Below are 16,528 nucleotides of genomic sequence, written 5' to 3' on the forward strand. Positions count from 1 at the left end.
TGTGTTTCAAATGTCAATTCCACCTCCGTCCGACTGACTGGCTGGGTTTGGTTAGTTTGTTGATGGTATTTTTAGTGCAGGTCGAGTAAAATGCTATACAAACATGGTGTGCTTTCTCTTTGCTTCCTTGTGCATTATTAATTTTATAGCACTGCACTCATTCTTTTTCTCTTCATCAAGATTGCCACTGCATTCGCCCAGCTGGCCAGAACAGCATGTTTCCAGTTGGATACTAAAATGCAGGAATAAGCACAGGAATTATGCATCATGGGGCAAACGGTTCATGGAAGGGAGAAAAGGTTTAATATCATGGCTAGTAATATCAGCAGGCAGAGGGAGTACTTTGTGGCCGTGTGCTCAAAGGAACAGAGCATCACTACTCACTCTTCCTTTTTTCCTGACTTTTATTTTTCCCCTCCTGCCTCTGCAAGGTGTTGCTCCAGCATCTGCCACCCTTGTTCTCCTGTAACCTTACCCCTCTCATTTAGTAATTCATGGCTTAATTTTCAATATTGCTTTGCTATCCACCAGCAATACTGGCTTGAATAATTTGAAGAAGGAGGAAGAGAGCTGTGTGTTTTTTTTTCTTCTTATTCCCTTAGGCCATTGGTGCACTTCAAAGGCAAAAGTTCTCTCTTTTTGGCTCAAAAATGTCTTTTGGCAGTTGAAAAACAATAAAAAAAGCCATTGTTTGTGGCACAGGTGGGTGAGGGTAGCTGAAGAGGAAGGATATCGTAGTGGAGGGACTGTGGTGCTAACCTCCGATGACCCTTGTGGAATGCAAATTCAGAAGATGGTGCTGCTCTCTTTGATTAGAAAAAATAACTTGAAAGCCAAGTAGACCTATTTCTTATAAGAAGTACATATAATTAAGAGCAGTAAGTTAAATCCTTGGGTTCTGTCTGGACTACGCTGTGTTACAGGAAAAGATAGGGTGGTTTTCTTGTGTAGCGTAGGTTTTTTTTTTTTTCACAGGTGCAGAAAGCTCATTGCTTTGATCTCTTTGGCTCTGTGAAATTTTTACCCAATTTCCTGTGTGGTCAGCACAGAAAGAAGCTTGTAGATGTATCTGCAACATGAAGAAGATGAAAGATTGGTTATCTCAGTGGAAAAAAAAAAAAAGAAAAAAAAAAAGAAAACAAATACACCTCTGGTAATAGAAGAATAAACATTCATTTACTGCAAAACACTGGACGTGCTCCATCTGATATCAGGGAATTGCTTAAGGTTTCCAATGGCAATATCTACCGTAATAACGAGCTCCCCTTTTGAAAGCACTCAGATGAAACTTGGGGGACCAAATGCAGCATCTGAGAGCCGGTACAGCCATCTTCTCTTGACCTGCACCGAAGATGTTAATAGTAAAGCTGCCACATTTTATTTGGGGGTGGTGTAGACACTTTTGATCTGTTGAAGAGGTTTTTCTCACTAGCGTTTTGCAGATCAGAGCCTGTAAATTGCCTCTCAAATCTTGATAATTAATGATGGTGGGTGGTGAACATGAGTAGCAAATGGTTGGAGGTTTTCTTACGCTTTTTATTCTGAAATCTGTATGCCCCTAAAATGCTTAGGAAGACAAAAGGGAAAATTATATTTGAGAAGAAGTGGGGGAGCAGGCCACGTGGACACGTTATTCCACTGCCGTTTCAAGTGCTGCATCGCCAAAACGATCAGCAGGCAGCCCACTGGATGAGGACCAGCCCCTCATTTTGGAGCAATTCCTGAACCTTGTCACTGCTGGGACAGGAAAGGCTGAAGAGAGCTGGAGCGTCACGGATTTTCTCCCTTCTGCAGAATTAATGCTGATTTTCTTTGCAGTGTCATCTATTTTGCTGCTCTGTATTAACGCTTGTCCCAGCAATGCACCTGGATATGTGTGTGGGAGATCGTTTCGGAAGAGCTTTCTTAACCCTGTTTACTGGCACCAGAAGTTGCTGCCCAGTATCCAAGTGTTAGTTGTGTGTATTTCTTTTCAGACACTGCTAATGCAAAGGATAAAAATGTTTAGTTCCCGTATTTGTGATGCTTCTCTTCCATCACAGCCTGCCTTCCGACGGGGCCGTATTTTTAGGAAGGCTGGTGCATGCTACCAAGGTACCGCAGGAGATGTGGCTGGGGATGGTTTTTCCTTTCTTCCCCAAAGAGCTTTAGCCTGAGGTGTTCTTGTTCTGCACTGCTTTGCTCCTGTTCCCTTCTGCAGCAACTGGTTGTGGGTGACAGGGCCATCACAGGGCACTAATCAGTGATTAAGGTGAACCCTGTTCTAACATTTTTCATCGTTTTCCCTTATCTGCCCTTTTGCAGTGGCAAAGCCCTGGAGCTGAATAATCCCTGCTGCAACTGAGATGTCTACACGGTGCTGCAGCTTGCTTTGAACCCTTTAATTTTCTGCACGCTTGGTGCTTGTGTAGCCCCCCCAAAACATCCCCTCCCCAAAACCAGCACCACGTGATGCAGTACATGTGGTTTGTGTCGCTGAGCGGCTTCTCGCCCTGGTGGATGTCAGGACCACGGGGGTTTACAGACAGAGGAGGCACACGTGGCAGTGCAGTTTGACAGCCTGCTCCCGGCACTGACTGCTAGGGGACACGTGGAGCGGTACTGAGAACTAACTGGCTCTCAGAAGGGCCACGGCTCTGTCTGTGCCCCTGCCAAGCAGACTGCAGGCAGCTTGGAGAAGGGCCTCGGCCACTGCTTGAGCAAGCAGAGAGCTTCCCTAGCCTAATCCTGGCCTCTCCTGCAAAACCTAGGTTTGCACTGAAAAAAACATACGTAACCTTATAGGGCAAAACAATACATATATTTCTTGGAAGAGGGAAGGCAGCTCAGGGTCTGCTCACTCCCTCCCACGCATGGCAGCGGGGTGCCGCTGAGCACTGGGAGCTGAGGGAGGAGAGAAGGATGGGAGAAGGGGAAGGCTGTGCTCAGGGCATGTATCTGGGAGGGAGGGTGGAAAAAAAGGATGCTGTCACACAGAGCAAATGCGTGGAGGGCTGCAGAGGACAGGGACTGGGTGCGTCAGGGCAGCTGTAAGCTAGCTTTTTTTCTCCTCCCTTTTATTTTATGTGACATCTGGGTTCTTCAGGGAGCGTTATTCTGTCTTAAAATGGGCATCGCTGCCTTTTTGAGAGGCAGAGCTTTTACAGATCTGGTAGAGTAATGATCACATAGGAAAAAGATAATAGAGCTGGCTCTCCTCTTTCACATCTATTAACATAAGATCTTTAATTGATTTAGGGGGTTATTTTCTCTGAACAATTGCAGTTAGCAGCTCTTAATCACCAAAACACTTTCTTAGGAATCTGGCTTAATGGGTAGATTGTTTAAAGGGGTGGGAGAAGCAGATATTGCCAGTTTCTTATCATCTTCTTTCAAAAAAAAAAAAAAAGAAAAAAAAAAAAGAAAACAAGAAAAGCACTCTGTGGGAATAGATGGGTGGGTGGGAAACATATCTGTGTGTGGCTTGCTTTCTTCTAGCCCCAGGTTAAAGAGAAGGGCTGGAAGGGACTTCAGGATTGACTCCACCCATACGGTACTGATAGGTATTACTGAATATATTTTAAAAATGTAATAGAGTGGAGACAGCCTGTGCTTTCGTATTCCTCAAACCCCGTTATTTTGCTTTCTGGAAGCACTGCATTTAGCGGTTCCACGTTGTCAATACGTGTAGTTCAATATTTTTCTCTCTTATGCTGTCTTTTAGGTAAAAGCCTCTTGACAACCACGCAGGAAGGTGGATTATTTTTAAAACAATGAGCATGCGTCTCTAGACATGATTTGTGGTTCAGTCCAGCTGGAGCTGTCTGAATGAAGCTATGGGCTGTGCGTCAGCCAAGCATGTTTCTACTGTTCAAAATGAAGAGGAAACTCAGAAGGGGAAAAACTATCAGAACGGCGATGTGTTTGGTGGTAAGTGGTGTGGGATTTTACCTTTTTCCAACATCACAAATGGTCTGGAAGGTATTTTTGGGAGCCTTAACCTTTCACAAAATAGAAAGGGAAGTGTTAGACTACATCACAATAATAATGCACTTGGACCCTTCTAGGGATAGTGCCATGGTAGCTGAAGTAGAGGTTGAGGTGAAATCCTTAGCGGCAGATTAACCTTCTGAACGACGTACAGTACTGCCCTGTCTTTAACTTCTCAAGTACTAGGATAGTTCAAAGACAGCCAATTGCACAACCCCCCTATGTTTATATATATATGTCTGTGTGTATATATTTGTCATTAGGTGCCAAAATGCTTGACTCATTTACTAAAAACAAAGTAAAAAAAAAAAAAAATTAGTAAGAAAGAGAATTCCCTAGTACTATTGTTCTGTAAAGCAATAAAACACTAATGCTGGAATCCTGTAGCAAACAAGAGTTGAAGGTACAGTGAGACTGGAAATACCCTTCTGGGAAGGAGTCGGTGGTACTGCGAGGCTGGGAGCATGGCATGGAAACTGCCCAGCACTGTGTGGGCAGAGGTCTCGAGTCAGGGTCTGATCACAGGCACTTAGGCTTCGGGAAAGGAAAAGTTGTCTGTAGATAAAATGTATGGCCAACTGCAGGATTATTTCTCCAGATTCTGACAATACAGGCTCAGTAGTTTTTAGATAATGATCTAAATGGTAATGTAGTTTTTAAAATATTAGGAACTGTCTGGAAGATTATTCAGAAATGAGAGTTCTAGTTCTGCCCAGATATTTATCTGAAAACTCCTTACTGTGACTACAGCAACTTGGTACTGTTCTTAAAATAGGTGCATTGCTACTGAGTATGCCAAACTTCTCTTCTCTGGTGTTTTTTATAGCAATTGTTTGTGCAGAAGTGGGTATGACACATCTAGCAGCAAAAAATACCTCCCCTTAATTTCAAAAGCAATGATATTTTACTTTTTCAACCTTTCTGGGGGCTGGCTCCCAGCAATTGATCCCAAAGTAAGATTACCCGAAGTATTATTCTGAAGAGAAACAAATTGTTCAGGAAGCTTCAAGCCTAAACTGCATGTTATTTTCCCACGTGTACTTCTTCATGAGCCTGAAAGATGCCAGTTTTGGAGCTGAGTTCAGTATGTTAGTTTTATTTAAAACAGGCTTTAAGTGCTGTCATGAACAAAAAGCTCTCTTAGTTTCTGAAAGGAATTTGAGTTGATCTTTTAGCTAACGTTTAGCAATGGAGCAGTTTTGGCAATACGTGTCTCCGCATTTTTAGTAGTATTTTTAAACTGCCAAAAGATTCTAACTTTAATGACAAGAAAATTAAAGTAACTTCTGGAGGCAGAAGATCAAGAATACTGAAGGGATTTTGAAGAATTGCCACTTTGCAGAGCTGGACTGGTGTCAGTGGTATCATTTAGCTTTTCTGGGATCCTTCTGAGGACTGTTAATCTTCCCTATTTTACAGAGATCTTCCAATATCAGAAATACTACCTGCAGTCATCTATTTTCTGGTACGTGTTTTAGTTCAGGTACGCTGTTTGTGATAGGTAAAAATCCAGTTGAGCAACGGATCCTCTTTTAGCAGAGTTTACTTACCACTGGTGTCTGGGACTTGTTGATTTGTTGAGTGACAGCTGGAATGGGCACAGAAGGTGCGTTTCTTCCTTGCTGCTGAGGGACAGGCTTCAGCTCAGGAACTGGGTGAATGAGAAAGGTGAGCTGGAGGTGCCTGGCTTTACTGCTATCCTTTTGGGACCTATAAATGATCTCCAGGAAGCTTAGATGCCTGGCTGGAAGTGGCATGTTTCATGTGTAGCATGCCTTGCGTAGTTCCTGAACAGGATTTTTGATGTGAAGATAGAGACAAGAAAATTACACCTTAAGATTATATTTATCATCCTTGTTAACAGTCTTCTGGACTTGCCAAATGCCTAGACATTTATCAAACGAGAGAGTACTGTTCCTAATCCCCCTTCTTCCGTGCTGTAAATTGTAGTGGCTGATTGCATTATTTGGTACAAGGTAGGTCTGACAGCCCAGAGTATTCTGCCTGCTTCATTTTCTATTAAACTTTCCTGGCGTGAGACCTGAATTCTATGTAACGTATCTGCAGTTATTCTGTAAGTCATCAAGGAGGAAGTCACTCTGCGCTGTGTCAGAAGGCTCTCACAACCAACTCCCTGCAAGGAGAGAGCGTAGTCGTGCTGGATTTGAATGGTAATTGCAGCTAGGATGATGGAGCGTAGCAGAATAAGCTCCCAGATATAGGGGTGGATGCAGAGAGTCAACAAAGGATAGAGAACACTGCAATACTTCCATCATGCTTTTCCCCATCCACTGCCAGGTGCCAAGACATACTGAATGTTTCCTTGCTTACTGCTTGGAAGTGACAGAAGTGTCTCATCCAGCCAGTGGCCAAGAGCAGAGCATCTCTACAGCCTGTAGGGATTGAATTTTAACTGTGGAACTAAGCAAGACCAAGGTGAGTGGCAGAGAAATCAGATGAACCAAGAAGGTAATAGAAAGGGAATTAATTAGAGTCAGTTGCTAAGAAAGGTAGTTTTGTGGTAGGAGTTTGCCTCAGAGGACTTGTAACTGGAAGAAATCCTGAAGCACTTGGAACAGCAAGGATGGGATTCAAAGAAAACACCTTGGTGCTGGTGCTACCTTCCCTCACCTGAAAGACGTGGCGTACAGTGTGTTGCCCCTCACTGCTTGCCTCGCGTCTGAGATGGAACTGGCACTCTTCTTTCTTCTTTGAACATCATCTGCAGACAAGTTCCCAAAGGAATCAGTAGTAAGGACTGTGTTTTCCACCCTGCTTTTGCATTAAGTAGGTTGTTTTGAATGAGGAGAGAGATGAAAATACTTGACTTGGTTCTCACTAGTTCTGCTCGTACCTTTGCCTTAGGCTGCTGGGAGTGTTTTTGCCACTTAAGGATTTTTGTAACGCATGGTTGAAAGAAAGCAAGAGCCACAAAGCTGGAATAACTTCTAGCTTTTACACACACCATCCTTTTCCACAAGTGGGTGCTCTGACAAGCAGATGTTCCTGTGATCTTCTGTGAGCTCTGTCTCCTCTAGTTCTCAAGAGCTTTTTCACTTGGCTGCACTGCTGTAACTGTGGCTTCATGATAGCAAGAAGACCTACCTACCAAGGGATGAAGGAGATAGCCATCACTGCCATCGCAGCTGTTTTTCAGGTAGGAAATGAGAATTGCTGGTGCCTGCCTACAGCAATGCCAAGCGTGTGGCTGCTCCATACCATCCTTGCTGCCAAGGTTGGATATGATGGAAGTTTCAGAGGTCAGAGAAGAAGGGGGTTAGTCATAGCCTGGGGTTAGTAGGTTGCAGCTTGTTACTGATGGAAAAGAGATGTAGCTAGAATGAGGATGTTTGCTGGGGTAAGTGGAGCAGACCTGTGTGGCTGTAGCTAAAGATGGATTCTTGCTGAGAACAAGGTCTGTTGTACGTGTAGCGGAGTCTGGGAAATATCCTTCATTGTCTGAACCAAAGAAGGCATTGAGGCAGTCTCAGAACTGTGTACGTGGTTATGTCTCCAGACTTCTCATTTTAGGTAAGCTCTAAGTCATGGAACAGGATTTCATGAGAAAGGAAGGGTGGAAAGGACATCAGTAACTGCTATGCAGCTTTTTGCCCTCTGTGCCTTTGATAACAGTCCTCTCCTCACATCACAGAACTTCCCTGAAGAGCATCGTTACTGTCGTCAGTTTTGCCTTCCTTTGCTGTGAACATCCTTGCAGTCCTTCCATACTTTCTCCTCTTCCTTACAGGGCAGAAGCAGGCAGAGAAGCCCTGCAGGCATTACTAGTGCCAGTGAGGCTGCAGCTTTGCCCTCTGCCTTTTTGTTGCCACTCATCTTACACGCTGTGAGCCTTGTATTTGCTCTGGAGCCCTCCCTCTGAGCCCTCCAAAGGTGGCCTGTCTGAAGATCACTTAACATTTCCAAAGCTGTCCTTAGGGGTTGGAATGTTTGTTTTATGGTTAACCCAACCTTCTGCAGAAGAAAAGGAGACAGTTATCAGGTGTACTATGTCTGGATTTTCATTTTTTCCTGGCCAGTGGGTTTTGCTTGACTGTAGGTGACACTGGATCCAGGGAACACTTTCTGAGCTGCTCAGAGTGGTGCAGTTCACAGCTTTCGCTCTTCCTCAGAGCCTCTGAATGCTTTTTCCTTTTTTTTACTGCTGGTGGTTGGTTGTAGCCAAGTCTAATGACTATTGGAGAGATCAACACTTCTGTGAGAGCTTTTTTTGGACTTCCGAAAGTCACTGCAGGTTATGATTATGCTCTAGCGCCTTATTTCTTCCCCAGATTTTAATGTCCTTTTCAATTGAGGAGACACATTGAGCCAGGTGTGCACTGTCTGTTTGAATCCCTCATGTTTAAAACCAAGAAACTCACCATGAGACCCATGGATTCTGTAGGAACAAATTCTGGTTAACTGCAAACAAAACATTAAAATTTCTGTTTCATCCCAAACTGTAGAAGGCACCCTGCATTTTGTTGTAATGTATATTTAAATAATTGAGTTAGCAGGCCTATCTAAGGAGATGTTCTAGAGAAGATTGAATATAATATGATTATTATGCCTTGTTGGTCTCTAATGACTTTAAAATCCCTCTAATAAGGATAGTAATAATAAATCTTCATCATTTTACTTCAAAGCTGATTTCCAGAGCAATACGTAAGAACTGTAATACTGTAAATACCAGTGAAGAACAAAATGTCATGATAGAGCTTTGAGTGTTGTTGATTTCAGGATATGTTTTAATAATGTAACATCTCTGTTAGATTAGATTATATTTGCTCCTTAAAAAAAAAAAAAATCATGTGATGTTCATTAGGGGAGCAGTAATTATTGACGTAATTTTTGTGTAAGAAAACAATTGGTAATGTGTTGTGGTAAAAACTACTTTAGAATCTGTTCATTAATCTGGGATTCTAATCCAGATGTTTATATGGAGCTCCTGGACACTTTTTTTTCTTGTAAGAGTTTTTTTTTCTAAGAGAAAAACTCTTATGGCAAATTGGTAATATCAGAGCTGCAATTGCCAGATAGGATTTACATGTATATTACTAGCAGCAGCTCCAATTGCTAAGCCAGTCTAAATAAAGCTGAATGCAAAGCACAATAGTATTTAAACCAATTTATCTCAGAACAACAGGGACATTGCAAGAACAGGAAATCTTTAGCATTGAGGTATGATAATGAGATTGAAAAACTGATTGATGAACATTTGCCCTGAATGGTGGCAGCCAGTCTGCAGTGTCAGGAAAGCAGAGACCCCCCTGGCAGGGAGGGCTCCCTCCTCTCCCCAGATGGAGGAGTTCATCTGAGCCACCCAGAGGTGCTGCTCTGGAGCTGCTCTAACTGAGCTGGAAGCAGGTATCTCTGCTTAGGTTCTTGTTCACCTATGCCACAGTTTAAAACCCAAAGACTTTTTCAAGTCATCATGAGTTTTTCTTGCTGCCTGTGTGTTTTACAGCTTTGTCGCACTCCGGATAACCTCTGCTTTGCTTGTTTCCACCTTTGTGTCTGCCGTGTCTCATCCGTGTGGGCATCTGCCCACTGCTGCATACAGCAGAGCTCCGACTTAATAATTAAGTTTAAATGGAGTGCTGAAAGGTGATAAAATAACTGAAACTTTTAAAACATACCCACTGTATACAGGAAGAGAAATTTGAGGCTGGACCTACCTTTCCTAAATATGCATAATTTCCCCCCAAAATCTTGTGCCTGAACTTCTGTGGAGATGAGTTTGCTTTGAAGGCTCTTTCCTTGACTGGCAGGACCAGAAGCATCATCTTATTCAAAGCTTAGTCTCAGATTGTTTGGGGCGCTTGTTGTTTGCTGGCCTGTGAGCCCAGCAGACTATTCAGATATCCTTAAATAATGAGAGATAACTTCCCATGCCTGTCGTTCTCCATCCAGCTCTTGTGCATACAGTTCTGCAGATGGTCTTCCACACATTGGAAGCTCTTAAGTAGTGAAGCTTTTAGATAAAAACTGCAGTAAGAAAAATGTATTGAAAGCATTTTCAGTGAATAATATCTTCCTATTACCTCTTTTTTTCCCTTGACTGTCAGAAATAAGTGGTAAAGTTGAGAATGAGATTCTTTTTTTCTGGCCAAGCTGTCTTTTATTGTGGCCGCCCATACTGAACTCAAACTGCCTAGAAAGAAGTAGCTTAAGGACATAACTTCCGTCATTTTCCCCCTGAATGCATGCCATGATCATGAGGTCCTTCTGCACTAGGCTTCACACAAACCCTCAGCTCACTCTGCCTGGCAGCGTTTATTTTATTGACTATCTTGATCAGCTGATGAGCACTCAGTGAGTAATTGCTGCAGCTCATATGTCTGTCTTGCCATGCTTCTGCAGTGTCACACCTTACCTGTTTTAGGAACAGTAGTGATTATACATAAAGGGACCAGCACCATGCAGTGTTCTAATACCAAAGCCGATATTTTGAGACAATAACTTCTAAAGACATTTTCAAACATGAACAAATACATCTGGTACAACCACGGGTGCTCACTCCAGTGGCACTGAATTCTGCCCTGCATGGAGGTGAGTGGCACTTTCTCTGAAAACCTGGTCTCAGGGGGCAGAGTTGCAAAACTTTAAATATCACAGTGCATTTTTAAGGAGGAGTTTTTCATTGCATAAATGCAAATTCCAGCTGAGCTCCTGAAAGGGTAGCTCTCATGTTGTTTGTGATTTCAGCAGCTTGTGTTGTGAAGTAGTTTTTGCTTAAATGTTTAAAAGACCAGGAAAAGGAACTGAGTGTGTTGCATTGTAGGGCAGAGCTACATCGCGGTATGTGAGCATCTTCCACATTACACTGATTACACTGGACTCTGGTTTTCCTCACTCTTTTTTTAATTAATTTTAAAAGAACTGTTGCTGAAGAACAAATCCCAAACGTGGTAAGGTAGAGTGTCCCTTTTGAATAAAATTGTATTTATTAGTTTAACAACAACTTTGTTTTTATCTGCAATGTTCTAGCCTGATTTCATGACAGTCTGGTTTCTTATCTAAGTAAACATAGGTCAGTATTAAACGCATCTGTTTCAGGAAGTGAGCGAGAAAAATAAAATAAAAAAATCTTTCAGTGGGAAATGTAATAACATATTTATCTAGACTTATGGTGTATTTGTTTAACTAGGACAACACCCTTAACAAGTGAATAATTTACTATTTTATTTCTACAAGGAAGCAACAAGGTTTAAAAAAAATTTCAATACAAAACCAAATCCTGCCATCATTTTTTTCTAGAGACCTATTAGCAATCAGCACTTGCAAAGAAAGCATTTTTCCCATCAATTCAATCTCTGTGTTTTCTTCTTTTGTGAATAAAGCTGGCTCATCTTTATAGCCCTTTTGTAATAGGCTCTGTTTTGCAACGTGAGGAGGAAGTTCTGGGCTTTGGGTACCACAATGGCTAGCATCAAAACAAGCTCTTCATCATGCTCCAGCTAGTACAGGTAGAGAGAAATGTGTAAAGAGTATATAAAGAGCCTTCCGTGGAAGGTGTAATGGGCCAACATCTCCCTGGGAGCAGCATTGGGTTTCTCCAACGAGGGTTGATGAGCTGGGAGTTGAGGGTGACCCCAGTGCTCCCAGTGTCCTCACTGGTGGGGTGAAGTCCTGTGGGGCTTGTGCACAGTGCAGAGCTGGGTGCAGGTTTTGTTGGCAGTCCCAGGCAGTGAAGCAGGGCTGGGGACCAGCTGGGGAGCACAGTGAGGAGCAGCAGGAGGCAAGGCTGGAGACAGGGCTGAGGACAAGCTAGGGTCTGTCCAGGAGATAAGGTACCTCCGATGGGGGGTTGAGGTCCCTCCAGCAGACAGAAGCAGAGGCAGGACAGGAGACAGGTGTACCGCTCGAGTACTGAAGGCCACAGCTTGAGCCAAAAATGATGTTCTTAGATCTGAGGGCAGAAGGTGCAAGCAAGGTCTTTAGGGGAGGCTGGCCGTGGTCTCCTAAACACACTCATGGCCCTGACAGCATCGAACAGCTTTACACGATGAGTGTGGTTGAACTAGCTCTCCTCCTACACCTTCCCCTTCTGTTTTTGCTTGTGAGTGGAGCAGTGTTGGTGTGGAGGTCCTCAGGGGTGAGATCCAAGGCAGTGGGTCCTGTAGGCTCCAGGATGATACCTTGCCACTTCTACCAGGGTTGGTTTTCAGCTTCTAGCTTCCCTCATCCAGCTGTGATGAAAATTGGCTCAGAAGTCACAGTAGAGTAGCTCCTTAAATACCCAGCTGTTGGAAAATGACTCAGTTGTACTGCATTCTGCTGCTGTAAACCACTTCAGTGAAGACATTGGCAGTAGTCGAAGGCATTCCTTGGGCAGGTGCAGTAATTCCTGTGCAACCCAACGTTAGTGGTAGCAGTGGGGTTCCCCTCCAGGAAGGGTTAAGAAACCTGTCCCCACCCTACAGGGCTGTGCACGAGGTGGTAGGTAACTTCTGTTTTGATGGGACACCGGGGTCAGGCAGGACTGGGCGTGACTGGTTGTCTGACTGGTTAAAGCTGTATCACACTTTTTATGCAGACCTTCTCTGGTACAGTTACTGTTTCTTACCTATTTTGCAGCAATGCCTGGGTTTCCAGGCTGAAGTCTGAGTACCGTGGCATTGGTATGGCACGCACGTAATCATGCCTGGCACCTTTGGCAGGGATTTATTATATAAAGAGAGGAGATGACCAAAAGGTGGAGAAACAGTTGTTATCCCCATTTTGAGGGAGGGATGAATCACAGGCAGGTCGTAACTTCCCCACTTCTTAATTTAATGTAAGCTTTCACCTTCTGCAATCTGCATGCTAGTGTCACAGCACCTGAAGGAGTGCCCGTGAGGCTCTGCAAGCAGTGGATACATGGACAGAGTTTTAGTCTTGGAAATGACCCATCCCACAAGCTGTTTAGCTCCACAAAGACTATGGTCAAAGTTGAATAGACACAGAGTGTATGACATATGCATTTCACAATTGCATTAGTGTACTATAAATAGGGACATACATTCACCTTTAATATTTGCTAGGAAGAAGCTGCGATGCATTTTCTGGCAGCCTTGGTGCAGAAGGAAAACGTTTTATTTTCTGTTACAGACAAACTTATTTTTTACTTTAAGACAAAACTCTTAGTATTTATTGCCTACCAGTAGGTAGAAATGAGAAAAATCACAGTAAAAAGGCCACTGTTCTTGCAGCCTTCCTTTTGTCATTTTCCAAGCACTGTAATTCTTGGCCACAAAGAAAATAAAAACCAAAGACTGAAATTTGTCCAGGAAAACCCCAGTCTGGGAGAAAATCCTCAAGTTTTCTGGGTAAGGCTCAGGCCTGGTGAAGCTGCATGAATGTGTATGCACTTCAGCAACTTGAGACCCTAATTTTATAGTAGGAGTGTCAACTAACAGAAATAACTACCAAATGCAAGAAAAAGATAAGGAATAGGTGAATATTTGTGTACTCCAGCATACACAGACACAGGTTAGTTGCTGTGAAAATTTAGTTTCTCCAGAAGCTGCCGAAATCTTGCATTGCCTGGTGGGCTCAGACTACTGTGAAGCATCTGCTTCCTGAAGGAGAAGATGTTTTTCCACTGGGTGATTCTCCAAAGCAGTGAACCCTCCTGGGTATTTCAGATAAATCGTGTAACCCAGTACATCATCCTGGTCTGAGGCCCCTTTGTCCAAAAACCATGGGAAATGTTCTGATTGCTGTCTGGTGAGCAGTCAGCGAACAAAACCAGTGGGTTTTGGCATGCCCTGCCATGCGTCTTTTGTTCTCATTTGTACGAGGCAGGGCTCTGGCAAAAAGGATCGGGTTTAGGGTGCACTTAAATTCTGTATTTCCCTTCCACTCTTCCGGTGGGAGCTCTGCAAGGGGCTACTTGGGGGAAGATTTTTTAGTTTGTTGTGTGAAAGTCTCCTAAGCTGTATTCATGGTTGTATTCATTGAAATTACATGCATTTGATCTTTTTTTTTTTTTTTTTTTTTTTTTACTTCAAATATATATTGAATTTCTAACTGTAGGAATTGGGAGGATCTTGAGATATTTTTAGGATGAAAATGTTTGACTAATATGAGCACTCTAAGCACACATTTCCTATTTTGATTTTTTTTAGCTATTATTTAAAAACTGCCTTTTCTTACACTTTTTTTTTTTTTATTTCCCACCCAATCATTTGCACTTCCAGCATCCCCTAAATGTATGTGCTCATGTATTATTGGCATGTAGCAGCTTTAATTTGATTTCAAGGAAGCGGGCAGTGGGGCAGCGAATGGGACCAGTGCTTCCAGTCTCAAAAGCAGGTTACGTGCAAGCGATGGCAGTAAGGACAACGGAGGAGATGAGTAACAGCACAAGGTGGTGCGGAAGAGCACATGTGGCTTGCTATGGAGAACTGAGAGCTGATTTGTGACTTGGCACATGTGGTGTTACACAAGCCCGTGGGACTGTATGTCTCTTGTGACTGCACAGTTGGTCCCTTGTGCTGCTGTAGCTTCCTTAGGGTGGCCCCTTTGTTGTCATCACCTGTTGAAGGTTGCACCTCCTTGGGTGGTGGTACATGACTGCTCTTGGGGCTTTGGATAAAACCTTGCAAGGTGGATGCTGCTGGGGAGAGTGGACATCTTTCAGAGATAATCTGTTATCTCTGAACGCTGCAACAAGGATAAAATATTAATCTCTGCGATGGGTTAATTTTGTAGCTCATCAGGTGGCCTGCAATAAAGTAATGTAATTAACTTTTGTATCTATTGCATCTGGAAATGTGTGCTGTATTTTATAAATTCAGTTTTCATTTTTCATTGGTCCCCCCTCCCCTTTTGGTTTACAGAAGTACCAGCATGAGGAGACATCGGTGCTCCTCGTGAATCTTCAGGACGTGGCTGGTCTTGTATAATCATTCTGGCCTTTCCATAATGCAATTCGTAAAATTAAATAGCTGAGGATTTACAAATACTCTTTCTGAGGTACATGAGCTGTGAGAATACGATAGACTAATATTAATAGAAGAAAGCTCTAAGCCAGGATAGATGTGAAAATAGATTCTAAGCCATACGTTGTGGGACAACAATCTCGTTTAATAGCTGACTGATTGGGAATGACATTACTTCTTAAGAAAAGACAAACCAACACTTTATTGACAAGGAAACTGAAGACATGTTGTCATGTATTTGCAATGACAGGAAATGTGTAATTTTGCATGGTTTTATTCCTATTTTTTCAAGGAAGTCTTGGGGCCACTCAGTTCAGGGAAGGTTTTTGGTATGCAACAGTGGAGATTCCAGGAGGGCTGTAAGGAGCCAGTACCTCCATTGCTGTCCAGCATCTGCATCTCCTCCAAGACACAGGTTTTGTCACTGCCACCTACAGGTTTGCTTGTCTTGTGTCTCATGGTTGAATTGCTGCTCACTAAGTATATTGTGAACTCAGAAACTTTCCCAAGGCTTACAGTAGTTACTGTAGCACAATTAAATTTGTGATGTGTGGAAGTTGCCCAGTTATGTCTCCTTGTTTCTGAATTGCTGTGACCTCTGAGTTGTTTAATCACCAAGGGTGTGGTTTTTTTTGTTGTGCTTTTTTTTGTTTTTTTTCCACCTACAAAATGAAGGCCGTGCCCACCTGGCTTAGTGTTCACAAAGGGCTTTGAAAACCTCCTATGAGAGGTGCTCTGGAAAACCTGTTGACAGATTCGAGGGTTTCTCTGTGCTCTGTACGTCTGAGCTGTGGGTCTCAATATAATGGTAGGAAGTTTTAGCCCTTCTTGTATTGTAGTTTGTTATATTCCAAGGCAAAGTTTACTTGTTGCCCACTCATATTCCCTTTTTTCTCTCCCTTCCACTGCTCCATAACTGAGAGGCTTCTCAAAGTGAAGCCAATTCCTTAATCTTCTGCAGTATGAGTGGTGCAGAGTTTTTTCTTCAGGGCAGGGCCACACAATTTACTTGGTCTTGCCAACCACCAAATCTATTTATGGTTTTTAAATGTAATGGGTGATTGGAAGTGAATTGCTGAACTTTCAGTTCCCATAAGATGCACAAGACCTTTCCTGGGTTGTCCCTGCGCAGCAACAGGGCTGTGGTCTGGTGGTGCCCTAGCAGAAAGTTGCAACCTGTGTCTGAAAACCTGTCTACTGATTTCACCTGAATAGCGGTGTTTTTCAAGGCACCAACCCTTTGTTTTCCAGACGGCTGTTCCTTTAACATCTTTCCGCTTCTTGTTTCCTCTTCTGCTTTCATTTCTCAATTTGATCTTTTTAGTGGGCTAGATAATTGCATTTACTGCTTATCCTTCCTGCAGAGCACCATAGTTATAATCTGTTTCACCTGAAAAATGGTTTCCTTTGAACAACCTTGCATCTGGCACCATGTTAAAATGAATTAAATATAAAAACAAAAACAAACAACCCAACAAAAATCTGTGTGAATGTACATATATATATATATATGTGTATGTATGTATATATATATATGAGTTGTACAGTTTAAGCATACAAAAACTGCATAGCTGCTAGATAGTTATGCATGCAGAACATCAGAGCTGTTTTTTGGCTGTTTAATTATGCTCAAG

At 42.8% G+C, this 16,528-nt stretch overlaps 1 protein-coding gene across 2 annotated transcripts in view; it reads left to right on the forward strand.

The window, feature by feature from the left end:
• C8H1orf21 (chromosome 8 C1orf21 homolog) overlaps nt 1-16,528 on the forward strand; it is a 105,590-nt gene that overhangs the window by 35,324 nt on the left and 53,738 nt on the right. For both annotated transcript variants that reach the window (XM_032192158.1, XM_032192159.1), the window contains exon 2: nt 3,704-3,909. In XM_032192158.1, the coding sequence (XP_032048049.1) occupies nt 3,816-3,909 (94 nt within the window). In that variant the 5' untranslated portion in view covers nt 3,704-3,815. The remainder of the gene's footprint in view (nt 1-3,703; nt 3,910-16,528) is intronic.

Source organism: Aythya fuligula, chromosome 8 (genome assembly GCF_009819795.1).
Source record: "Aythya fuligula isolate bAytFul2 chromosome 8, bAytFul2.pri, whole genome shotgun sequence".
Lineage (NCBI taxonomy): Eukaryota > Metazoa > Chordata > Aves > Anseriformes > Anatidae > Aythya > Aythya fuligula.